At 41.1% G+C, this 13,030-nt stretch overlaps 1 protein-coding gene across 2 annotated transcripts; it reads left to right on the top strand.

The window, feature by feature from the left end:
• The first annotated feature begins 2,599 nt into the window (after positions 1–2,599).
• LOC308287824 (uncharacterized protein) lies at positions 2,600–6,383 on the top strand. 2 transcript variants are annotated; one of them, XM_080729115.1, is made up of 10 exons: positions 2,600–2,808; positions 3,707–3,829; positions 4,016–4,087; positions 4,334–4,390; positions 4,539–4,609; positions 4,733–4,810; positions 4,924–5,003; positions 5,155–5,241; positions 5,349–5,426; positions 5,658–6,383. In XM_080729115.1, exons 7-10 carry the CDS (start codon positions 4,965–4,967, stop codon positions 5,760–5,762), a joined length of 309 nt encoding a protein of 102 aa, XP_080585241.1. In that variant the 5' UTR covers positions 2,600–2,808; positions 3,707–3,829; positions 4,016–4,087; positions 4,334–4,390; positions 4,539–4,609; positions 4,733–4,810; positions 4,924–4,964; the 3' UTR covers positions 5,763–6,383. The 2 variants fall into 2 exon arrangements, with proteins under 2 accessions (XP_080585241.1, XP_080585242.1); XM_080729116.1 differs by having other exon boundaries at positions 4,733–5,003.
• Positions 6,384–13,030: the final 6,647 nt, after the last annotated feature.

Genomic DNA, 13,030 nt, shown 5'->3' with positions numbered 1-13,030 from the left:
GATAGGCCTACAGATTAAACAAGTGAAATTGGAAGTGATACAAAGAAATGAGCAGACAAAAATGAAAGTGTAAGTGTAACACTCTGAAGCTGATCAGGTACTCTCTCCTGATTGGCTAAAAATGTGTCGCCTACCTGAATATGTTTTTCAGGTAGTTTATCAAAGAGCTGGAGAGATGGGGAAACCCTAGTCTGGGAGGATTCACCTAAGCCTATATATGGGCTGCAGGTGTGCTGCCAATTTTGCATTTGTATTTTTTTCAGATTAGGGAGACCCCTGTTACTGAGCAAACACTAGTGTTCTATCTATCTATTTACAACAAGGGTTCATATTGTAGATTGTAATTAGAGAAAAGAGAGTGTTAAAATGTTTTCATTTGCTTTCTATCGTTTTAGCATTTTTTTGGGGTGGGGGCATGCGTACAAGTGAATAAATATGTCTTTTTAGACACAATAAACCCGTCTATACTTCGACCGAAACCGAAGATTTCGGTCAAAAGGTCCTTTTCGACCATACAATTATATCCGTTGCGACTTCTGAAAAGCATTGGACCGAATGAGAGTTCGGAAATTTGCATGTCGGAAGACACAACTCACCGAACCAAACCAAACAAGTATAGACAGGCCTTAAGCCCATTCCCAAGATGCACCGCAATCTGATTTATGGAGGCTAGTAGTGTTACTGTAAATAGTAATAAAGAAATTGCCGGCTTATTGTGTCTAAAATGAACCATTTAGCTGCTGGTACGCATGCCCCCAACCACGAGCAGCAAACAAGTACCAGTAGGCTACTATAGTCTGACTCTAATGAAAACAATTTAACACTCATATTTTCGTTTCTCTAATTACAATCTAAAATATGAACCCTTGTTGTAAAAAAAACAAAGTTGTCCTTTAACCTTTTAACAAACAACCTTTTATTTTAACCTAAGAATATCACTTGCACTATACCTTTAAGTAAAACATGTGACGTGAGTACATCTTCCATGACTGGTATTTGTTAACAGGTAACCTAGAACATGAAGGAACATGGACCAGGGACAGCTGGAATGGAGCAGCTGTTGTCCAACCGGAGATCCTGGCTGTCACCAACCAACAGCTCACAGAACTCGCTTGGATTGTCTGGCCTGCCTTTGACTTCTACAACAGGTAATATTGCAGTGATGGTGGCGATATATATTTGACATGGTTGATGGTGAAATTAAGGCTAAAGGGCTTACTGTAGGTCTACATCTTCAATCAAGTGTTCCACACAATGAGAGTCATTCTGGACCCACTAGATTCTAGTGGGTTGATAAAAAACAAACCCATAACATTTTATCACCCTCTATTGACTAGACGGTGGTAAGATGTTATGGGTTTGATTTCTATAGATTTTTTACTTTGTTTTAAAATGTAAACATCTTTAGATAGGCCTATATGATGTCGGCTAGACCACACTCTCACATCGCAGATATATGTGTGTGCATATACAAAGATTAATATAAATCATAAGTCAATAAATATAAAGCATAAAGAAGACTGAATGTATACATTATATGCTTATATCATTGAATCCTTGTTTTTTGCGCCTTAGGGTAATTCCAATTGTGTCCAGCAGATGTCACTATTGATCTGTTCAGATAGATTACTTGATAGATCCAAGGGGCACCAGTATGGGGTTATTATTAGGCCAATTCAAATTCGTATTCGTACTTTGCCTTTTTTTTACTCGTAAACATTTTTACCAAAAAAACTATACGTAAACAAATTAATTGGAAAAAAATATCCCTAAAAAAAAAAAAGTATGAATGTTTTTGGGGAAGCTGCAGTGATTATAATGCCAAAACAAAAAAACAAGACAAAATACGAATATTTTCTTACTGATTTACGAGTGGTTTTGTTGGTTACTTCATCACGAATGCTTTCCTCATCTCACGCACACGAATCTGTATCACGGGCACACGAATGCATGCCTGGAATCAAACGGCCAATAATCACGTGATCAGCAGAGAGCCAATGGAGTGCGGCCTTTCCCACTAGCCAATCATAATTCTCCATTCTTGGCAGCGGTTGCCATGTCTGGTAAAAGTGAGTAATCTCTGCTTTCTGTTGTTTGTTCCTCACATAATATGCCCTATATAAAACCTATATCCACACAATATTTGTTTTTAAACTATTGACTAAATTGACTAATCAATCATTTTTATACATTAAATAAAATAGAAATGCATATATTATTAATACACACGATAAAAGCACTGATAAATGTCACTTACAGATGCTGCAAATCAAAACTAGACAATTAACCTTACCTCCGGCCCTGACCTTTTTACTGTAAATACAATATTTATTGTTTCTTATTTTTTTCTTATGATTGATTCTGTCATTTAATGTTGTAGGAATTGATAGATAGGCTACCCCAGTGTAAAAAAACACCCCAACATCTTTTTTATTTCTCTTTTTAGTTGACCTTGTATCACTGAACTGTAGCTGTCTTGTACTTTTCTTTTTAATACTTTTAGTATAGCATTCAAGCAGAAGGGGGGAAGGGGGAAGGGGGAAGGGGCGGGCGCGCAGACTAGAGGCGTTTTGTGTACTTCCGGTTCGTCCACAGACAGTGTTGTGTTGTTGTCGTCTTCGTTAGATAAAAATGCTTTCTTTTCACTTTTTTCTACTTTTATCACTTGTCAAAATACGTTTTATTTGGATGCTTCATCTTTTTACCGTTCATTTTTTTTGTTAGTGTTGTCATCGGTTTTTATTTATAAAATGTAAACGTATGTAACTATGCTACAGTCTTCACAGCAGAGCCGACAGACAGAGAAAGGTAAGATAACGTCGCTATTATTATCATAAAATACAGCAATCTATCTATTAAAACGTTTGTTAAATGTGCTTAGCAGTAGTGTCTTTTAGGGTTTAGTCCGGGGTCTTTATTTGATGTAAAGAAAGTTTAATATTAACGCTAGCCTCATTAGCATCTTAGCTCCGTCTATAATAGGCTACTACATCATTACGGGTCCATAAAGGGTCCATTTGGTTCCATCTGGACACAAACGTACCATTACATTAAGCTGCCAGCACAACAACGTCTATAGAGTGTCAATGGAACCAAATGGACCCTTAACGGGTCCATAAAGGGTCCATTTGGTTCCATCTGGACAAAAACGTACCATTACGTGTGGTAAAAGTACTCAAATGTTTTTACTTTAAGTACAAATATCAATAATGTAATGTAGAAATACTCTTTTACAAGTAAAAGTCTGGAATTCAAAATGTACTTGATAAAATGGCTAAAGTGTTGGCATCAAAATGTACTTAAAGTGCCAAAAGTAAAAGTACTCTATGCAGAATGTCCCATTTCAAATATTTTGAAAATGGCAGATCTACATGCTCACAATGAGTCGCACTGTGAGCTTGCATTGGAGTAAAAGTACTCCAAAGGCACTCAGCTTGTTGTGTATTAAAGTACAATAATTTTGATCTGTGATATAGAGGAGTACAAGTATTGGAAATTGGAAATAATTCAGCTTGTAGTGGAGTAAAAGTAAAATATTTGGATCTGAGATATAGTGGATTAAAAGTATTGGAAATTGATAATACTCTAGTCAAGTACAAATACCTCAATATTGTACTCAAGTACAGTACTTAAGAAAATGTACTTAATTTCTTTACACCATTGTGTTACCCTTGATTTTAACCCTGTATTCTCCTTTTATTTTCAGTATAACATTTCAGGATGATGTATTCTATGGAGGAGCTGTGTGCTTTGGTTAGCGTCAAGTATGTCAGGGGCAGACATGACGAGGCAGAGACTGTACTAGAGAGCAGTAAAAGCAGCGAAGAAGGTTTGTGGGATAAAAAAAAATAGAAAGAAAAATAGGAATAAGTCAGCTCAGTTTAATGATGTGTGTAGTGATTCTGGCTGTGGTGCAACTTGTGTGATTAATTTGGAAATCAAAGTGTTTTAATCATGAATTACAATAATTAGCTGCTGTATTCAGTGTTCTAATGATAATCTGTATATTTCCAAGATGCACTTGATTGTGACCAAGTTCATGCTGCCAGTGCTGGGTCAGCTGTTTTGATTCAATCTGGGAGTGAAGGTATGTGGTGTGGTGTGTTATGAATTATAGTGCATAGAAACACATATGTGTGGTTTTGTATTGTACCTGCTGTCCTAGTTACAAATCCCTAAACATGCACGAAGTACCCATTTTGAATTGTTGCTGTACTAGTTTCAAACATAGTATTATTACCTTAACACAAATTGTTAATCAGTATCTGCTGTAGTATCACAATCTTAAAAAGTAGCCATTTCATTAATTTGTGTGACCTTTTTCCCCTTTCAGCAGGAGAAGCAGCAGGAGAAGCAGTTGTGGAGGACTCATCAATTGAGGAGATTGAAGGTTTGTCTTTGTCGCACGCACACACACCCACTGAGAGAGAAGTAAGGTTTGTGGTAAAACAGATTAAGGGCAAAGGATGCAACATCTTGGCAATGTAATTTCTACTTTGCATTCACTGTACATTGTGTTCCTCTTATGTTTTTACCAGAGGGTTTGATTCATCATGGAACCTTAAATTAGAGTTGGATAATCCTGGTGCTGCTGAATCTGGATATGAAGGTAATATTAATAGCTGTATAGAGTCTTTCATACAAAAACATGACGCACACATGTGACACTTTGCATTATTGTCAATGCTGCATGTTTTCTATTTGACATTCAGTCTCTTCTCTTTTTCTGCAGCAGAAGTTGTTGCGCCTCACTCAAATGAGGGAGGCGAAGAAGGAATTGAGGATGACTACTTAAGTGGGGAAGAAGAAGGTTGGTGTAAAACTAACAAGTGCCAGGGAACCGAGGCTATTGGCCAGAGCAAAGCCTGACACTGAATTGCAGGTGTGTTAACATTGCATTCATTTTGTTTCTTTCTTTCCCAGATCCACTCGACCACTAACCCTAACATCTAAACGTGACCAACATGGTGATTCTTCTGGTGCTGCTGAATCTGGATATGAAGGTATTATTATTAATAATCACTGTAATAAACACAAATAGTGACTGCTGAATGTTGCATTTTCATTTTTTTCCTTCAGAATCATACTGTACATGACCAGAAAGCGCCTCACACTTAATGTGAGAACATCTCATATTTCTTTTCTGTTCTTTAGGTGCAGACAGAGTTGAGCCGGACTCAAATGTGGAGGATGAAGATTCTGAAGGAGTTGAGGATGACGACACAAGTGGGGACGAAGAAGGTTTGTGTACAACCAGGCTTAAGTCAGCCAGAGCAAAGAATGCAAAGTCCTAGCAACACTGAATTATGTCAACGTGTGCATTCTGTTTGTTCCTCTTTCTTTCCCAGATCCGCTTGATCGAAACTGGACACCTGAACGTGACCAACATGGTGATTCTCCTGGTGAATCGGAATCTGGAAATGAAGGTGTTGTTGTCATTATTAATATGGACACATTGATGCACATGTGTGTAATGTAGTATCTTGCATGGTGCATGTTTGCTATTTAACTCTTTTCTTTCAACTACACATCCATACAGTACACATGTACATACCCACACAGATGTGCACGCAAGGGGCTGCACAGATACACACAGAGAGACTCGCACACTAATGGTCTGAATGACACATTTTCTCTCTTTTTGTGACACAATATAGGACTTGAGGTGGAAGAAGACTCCTCAGGTGTTGATGCTGGTCTCTGTAGGAAGAGGAGAAATCCAGAGGGCTGGAAGAACAACATCCAGAAGAGGCGTAGAATGATAGGCCAGTCATATCTGGCCTAGGAAGAATAGAGAGTCAGTGTTAAAGGAGGGAAGAAAAATGGGTGTGTCATGTCAGTCTGCAGCCGGCCACAGGTCCAGTAAACTGCACTGCAGAGAAGTGGAAGAGTCGAAGCGAGAAGAGATCTTCAAGTACTTCTGGGAGAAATTAGACTGAGAGAGGAGAGGAAGATTTATGTTGCATCATTGGTAGAGGTGAGCAGTGTAAAGCGACGGAGGACAGGAGCAGAGAAATCCAGGAGGTCGGCATCCATTTTCTGTCACCTTGTCGTAGATGGCAGGAGACTCGGAGTGTGCCAACGCATGTTCCTGTCAACCCTAGGCTTGAAGCAGTGGTCTTTTTTGAAGTGGGTAGGAAGAAGAGGGAAAAGCCCTACTGAGGAAGATAAGCAGAAGCGGGTGAGGGTAAGGAAAGAGGAGTCTGACTTCTTGAAGACCTTCCTTCTGGACCTTCCAAAAGTTCCCTCGCACTACTGCCGGTCCTCGTCCTCTAAGATGTTAGCCTGCTTCCAGACCAGAGACCCCGCCCACTCTCAGAGTGGACTCTTTCTCTGGTCTGGAGCTGAGTACAGGAATCACTTTTTATTTTCGGCTGCTCCAATGAGCGCGGGGGGTGGGGGGTGGGTCTAACGAATATCCAATCCGCGCAGCAGTTGAAACGATTCAAACGAAGTTCACACACAGGCAGGCTGAGGAAGGCACACACACACACACGCACGCGCTGAGTTCACCAAGCTGTTTATGTTGATTACATGTTTCTGGTCGCAGTTCTGTCACTGGCACAGACAGAGACACACACACAATCACACACACACAGTCCGCGACCGTGCGTCGCGTCCACCGTGCGTGTCGATCACTCGCGCACGCTCGCAAAAAAGTCCCTCCCTGTAAATCGCTTAGAATAGAGCACAGTTTCAGACTAAAGCGTGAGCTGAGTCTGAGATCAGGCTACTAAGATGTACCTGGAGCCTGTGTTCAAGTCCATCAATCACCTCCATGCAGAGTATATCCGTTCCAGTGCAGACCATGGCATCCAGGCGCTGTCAAGGCAAGTGTTCACCAGAATGTTTAATGTTTGAATTACTCTCTTTTTCACCTGAAGAAAGACCAGTGTGATACCTGCTGTGCGTTCAAGGCTGGGAACATTGAGGCTGCCACATGGAAGGAGCACTGCAACAAAAAGGACACTGCACAAGCCATGAAGCAGAAGGACAAAGACGAGGCAGACCTTGGTGAGGCAGACCTTGGTGACATGCATGGATCTTCAGGGGCTCCTGCTCTGCTCCAAGCTACAGGCCTCATCCCTCTATTTCAAGACCAAGCTCTGTGTCCATAACTTTACCATGTATGACATGACTTCACATGATGCATCAAATTACTTATGGCACGAGGGTGAAGCTGGTCTCTCTGCCAACGAGTTTGCTTCGTGCATCGTGCACTTCCTCGAAGAACATCCCTCTTATGATGAGTACATCCTGTGCACAGTGTGATTGAGAGAAGACTGAGGAACAGAGACATCTGCGTTCCAGCTGAGTATGTCGTTGCCATCCGGGAAGCCCGTACCAATCCCAGGCCATACCAAGTGAAGTATGTAGACCACACTTTCTTCAAAAACTTCAGCCAGGTGAACCTCTGCAAAGCCATCCGCCCGGGAAAGGTCACTGGGGATCCCACCGTGCATGACCTCCGAGCAATCAGGTATTTGAATACATAATAATGACATGGCTGCGGAAACCAAAACAAACATTATTTAATGAGTATTAAAACCTGACTTTTCTCCCCTGTCACTGTCCTTGTATTCATCCTAGGTACAACGTTGATGGCAGTATGGAGTACAAGATCGACCACTCTGACGCCTGGAAGCCCTACGAGTCCCCATCACTGAGGAAGAAGAGCAACATCACAGTGTCCCCACTCTACACCTGCCGCCGCACCATTAAAGCGATGAACTTCAAACATCTGCAAGAAATGAAGCAGGTGTTGCCCAGTGATTTCCATGGCTTCTACAACGCCCTCCGCCATGAGCACGAGGAGTGATGGTTTCTCTGTTTTTCTCTCTCTCCGTCTGACATCACCACATAGAATCGCAAACTTGACTGAATGGACACCTTTACAAGATTTCATATTTAGATTGTAATTAGAGAAAAGACAAGATGAGTGTTAAAATGTGTTAATTTGCTTCTATAATTTTAGCGATTTTGATTACATTGCTTTCAGTGCTTGGGGACATGTGTACAATGGCTAAATATGTATTTTTAGATACAATAAGTCCATTCAAAAAGAGGCACCACAATCTTTCATGGGCAGATGTTACTTATGGGGGCTAGTAGTGTCACTGTAAATTGTAATAAAATAAATTGCCAGCTTATTGTGTCTAAAAGGACACATTTAGGCACTTGCACACATGCACTGAAATAAAGTATTTAAAATCGCTAAAACAATAGAACTAAATGAAAACATTTAACTCTCCCATCTTTGCTTTTCCCTAATTACAATCTAAAATTATGAAACCTTGTATGATATTCTTGCTCTGGGGTGGCATCGTTACCAAAGTTCCTAATTCCCACTGGGTTCATGTTCCTCCCTGCCTGGACAGGTGTTATGTCGACAAGTGTTCTGCTCAAAGTGTCCTTCTCCCTCGTACAGTCTTCACTACCTGGAATCCAGCACACAGTGGTTAATGTGTGTCATGTGTGCTCTGTTACTGTTTAAAAATAGTTTAGGGCAGTGCAATGTTTCTTTATTTGCTTATTTGTATTCTTATTTATTTGCCCATTTCTAATATAATTACAGCAGAATGCACTTTTGAGATGTTGAAATTTGACACCACAGTAGGGACATCTATCTTCATTGTTGAGGTCAACTTAGCCAATGAGTCTAGCCTTAGTAGGTTGAAGAGCGTTGTAGAGCTGAACAGACACTTAACCTATGGTCCTTCCATTTTCAGTTCTATGTAATGCCCTTTCCAGGCACTGTATTACTGTTACAACCAGGCCTGGAATTTCATCGTTTTAGGGGCAAGGCCACTTGGCCTTTAGTGTAGTCCATTTTTTGAGGGCCCAAAAGCCAAATGCCGGGGCAGGAAGGCCATCAAATAAAACAACAATTTTAGTCCATTTAAATAATGAATTTAATTTAAATGTTACATTTAATATGTAGAATATCTGCTGTGAAATAAATAAATGGGTATTTACAATCTGATGCTCAGCCTCAGCCCTGTACAAATCAAAGATACTGGATTGGTTTATAAATGGGAACTCAACACTACACTGTTGTCTGCATGACAAGAAAGACACTGGTGTCACATGTTAGCAAGACAGAGACAGAGGAGAAAGTGGTACAGTCAGCTGGGGCATTAAGGCCACTGTGGCCTCAGGGCATGCCATATTTTGGAGGGGCACAAGGCCAAACTGAGGGGCAACGACGGCCATGGCCTTCATGGCCTCCCTGAAATTCCTGCCCTGGTTACAACACCTACATTAGAAATACTGAAACCCTCCTCCAAACATCCTTTACATCTCTAAACAATCACATCGATAATTTTGTACAATTAATTCTGCAAGTTCTATTATAATTAGTTTTCATGTAGAAAGAAACTAACAAATAAGATTCAGCAATTGAACACATCATTGAAACGGGGACTCGGCAGGAAAATCTGTTTGATTAACCTGGTTGCCACACACTGTGGAGCCACTGTCTAATAAAATATAATTCTGTGCATTTGTATTTGACTATTGTAGCATTTTTTCCTTCCAGCCTAAAGTTGATCTTGGTCATCACTGTCTGCTAACATCAATGTGAAATAACCTATTGTACATGAACACTTATTTAGCTTGGTTATAACATCAGAGGGTCTGCTGGTAAGTAAATAAATTACATTAGGAATTGATTGCATTCTTTATTAGCAAAATGTTCATTAATCCAGGTTGTACAGTCAAAGTTGTACTGTAATCTGTTATGAAACACTGTTCATCATAGTAACTAGTTTGTTTTGGCCAAATGGTCTGTTTTTGTAATCATCCATTTCACATTTCATGGATGCTATGTACATTAAATGACAGAATAATAAAATACATTAGGCTATTGTGCACATTGTATCATCAATCATAAGAAAAAAATAAGAAACAATAAATATTGTATTTACAGTAAAAAGGTCAGGGCCGGAGGTAAGGTTAATTGTCTAGTTTTGATTTGCAGCATCTGTAAGTGACATTTATCAGTGCTTTTATCGTGTGTATTAATAATACTAGAAGCTCGGCCGCCCGCGTCTAGTCGCCCTGGCCAACTCGGGAACAATGTAAATAGGGGATGAATGCCCCGCCCTTTAATGCAAACCCCATTATACCTGTTGTCATAGGATCTGTTTTGACCATCTGTTTGCGTGTGTCCATTTATCATTTATGCCCATATATGGTTGATATCTATCTGTCTACGTCCATTTTATGTCCATATATGGAGATCTCTGTAGGACCCGTTTTGACCATCTGTTTGCCTGTGTCCATTTATGCCCATATATGGAGTTCTGTCTGTCTGCGTCCATTTTATGCCCATATATGGAGATCTCTGTAGGACCTGTATTGACCATCTGTTTGCCTGTGTCCATTTATGCTCATCCCATAATACCTGTTGTCATAGGACCCGTTTTGACCATCTGTTTGCCTGTGTCTATTTATGCTCATATATGCCGCGGTGGGGAGCGTGCATATACTCTATCTGTGTCCATCTTTTATGCCCATATGCCCATATATGGAGATCTCTGTATCTGCCCATATGCCCATATATGGAGATCTCTGTCTGTGTCCCTTTTATGCCCATATATCTGCGTCCATTTTATGCCCATATGCCCATATATGGAGATCTCTGTATCTGCCCATATGCCCATATATGGAGATCTCTGTATCAGTCATATATGGAGATCTCTGTATCTGCCCATATGCCCATATATGGAGATCTCTGTCTGTGTCCCTTTTATGCCCATATATCTGCATCCATTTTATGCCCATATGCCCATATATGGAGATCTCTGTATCTGCCCATATGCCCATATATGGAGATCTCTGTATCAGTCTGTGTCCCTTTTATTCTGCCCATATGCCCATATATGGAGATCTCAATCTGTGTCCCTTTTATGCCCATATATCTGTCTGTGTCCCTTTTATGCCCATATACGGAGATATCTGTCGGGTCGAGGCAAGGCCCCTGTATTGCCCATATATGGAGATCTCTGTATCTGCCCATATATGGAGATCTCAGTCTGTGTCCCTTTTATGCCCATATATCTGTCTGTGTCCCTTTTATGCCCATATACGGAGATATCTGTCGGTTCGAGGCTAGGCCCCTGTATCTGCCCATATGCCCATATATGGAGATCTCTGTATCAGTCTGTGTCCCTTTTATGCCTATATACGGAGATATCTGTCTATATATGCCCATATATGGAGATCTCTGTATCTGCCCATATGCCCATATATGGAGTTCTCAGTCTTATGCCCATATACGGAGATATCTGTATATGGAGTTCTCAGTCTTATGCCCATATACGGAGATATCTGTCGGGTCGAGGCAAGGCCCGGCACTGCAGTGATGTCACAATGACTCAGCGCTTGCGCCCGGCACTGCAGTGATGTCACAATGACTCAGCGCTTGCGCCGATTTTGCACCGATTTCCGCATAAGGAGATTCCGAACGTTTCGCGGCGGTTAGGGAAAACCGCGCGTCGGGTCGGGTCGAGGCCCGGCACTGCACTCCGTGCCGCGGCGGGGAGCGCGCGTGCCGAATCTGAAGCCGGTGGGACGAACGGTTCTCGAGATACGCGGATTACAGACAGACACACACGCAGACACGCACACAGAGACTTCTCGCATTTATAGATAGATATGCATTTCTATTTTATTTAATGTATAAAAATGATTGATTAGTCAATTTAGTCAATAGTTTAAAAACAAATATTGTGTGGATATAGGTTTTATATAGGGCATATTATGTGAGGAACAAACAACAGAAAGCAGAGATTACTCACTTTTACCAGACATGGCAACCGCTGCCAAGAATGGAGAATTATGATTGGCTAGTGGGAAAGGCCGCACTCCATTGGCTCTCTGCTGATCACGTGATTATTGGCCGTTTGATTCCAGGCATGCATTCGTGTGCCCGTGATACAGATTCGTGTGCGTGAGATGAGGAAAGCATTCGTGATGAAGTAACCAACAAAACCACTCGTAAATCAGTAAGAAAATATTCGTATTTTGTCTTGTTTTTTTGTTTTGGCATTATAATCACTGCAGCTTCCCCAAAAACATTCATACTTTTTTTTTTTTAGGGATATTTTTTTCCAATTAATTTGTTTACGTATAGTTTTTTTGGTAAAAATGTTTACGAGTAAAAAAAAGGCAAAGTACGAATACGAATTTGTATTGGCCTAATAATAACCCCATACACCAGTGCACATTTATAATCCATAGAATGCCTCACACTCTCTTAGCTTGGAAACCAGGCAAATCTGCCAGTGCCTCAAAAAATATATATATATTTTGGCCATGGCAGGCTAACCCTCTCTAGCACAGTGTTGAATTGACCCAACAATGTCTTTGTATTACCCAAGCAATGGTGTCCAGTTTACCCAGTGACACTGTAACGGCAATTCGCTTTTTCTGTTTATATACGGCTGCCACCCTAAAGTTCTTCAATGGTAAATGGAGTGCATTTATGCAGGACTCCCTCATTCCCAGGTGTTTCGCCCCGGTGGGCGTGGTTTTATGCCTAAATTTAACCCTAACCCTAACACCAACCTTAAAGGCCCACTTCACCTCTTGGACAACCAGATCTTATTTTATTGTTGTTTGGGACACGATCAACACAATCCTGAGTTATTTTTTGTGTTCAATCTGTGTTTTGAGATATTTTAGTATTTCAGCATGACTAGTGATGCATTTTGCATCATATGATGCAGCATGATGCGGCTCAGCTGTTCTTAGAGGCTGCGTAAGAAAAGACCTGCCCCCACCTGTTTCTGATTGGCCTACCAACTTCCGTATCTGTGACGCACGTGGAAGTGGGAAACGACAGGTTGCCGAGTCCCCCGATGCATATGCCCCAGAGCCGAAGGAGGCGTCTACCTTTCCATGTCTATGCTTCTGTCCCCTTCTGTGACGCAGGCGGAAGAATTCCGTAAAAATTGCCTTTCCTTTTTGACGGACACCCCAGAGCCAGAGGGGGCGTCTACCTCTATGTCTATGCTGGCTATGAGAG

The sequence above is a fragment of the Nannobrachium achirus genome (genome assembly GCF_963921795.1).
Source record: "Nannobrachium achirus genome assembly, chromosome: 6".
Classification (NCBI taxonomy): Eukaryota; Metazoa; Chordata; class Actinopteri; order Myctophiformes; family Myctophidae; genus Nannobrachium; species Nannobrachium achirus.
Note: the sequence above shows the minus strand (reverse complement) of the source record. Positions and strands in the feature narration are given on the sequence as shown.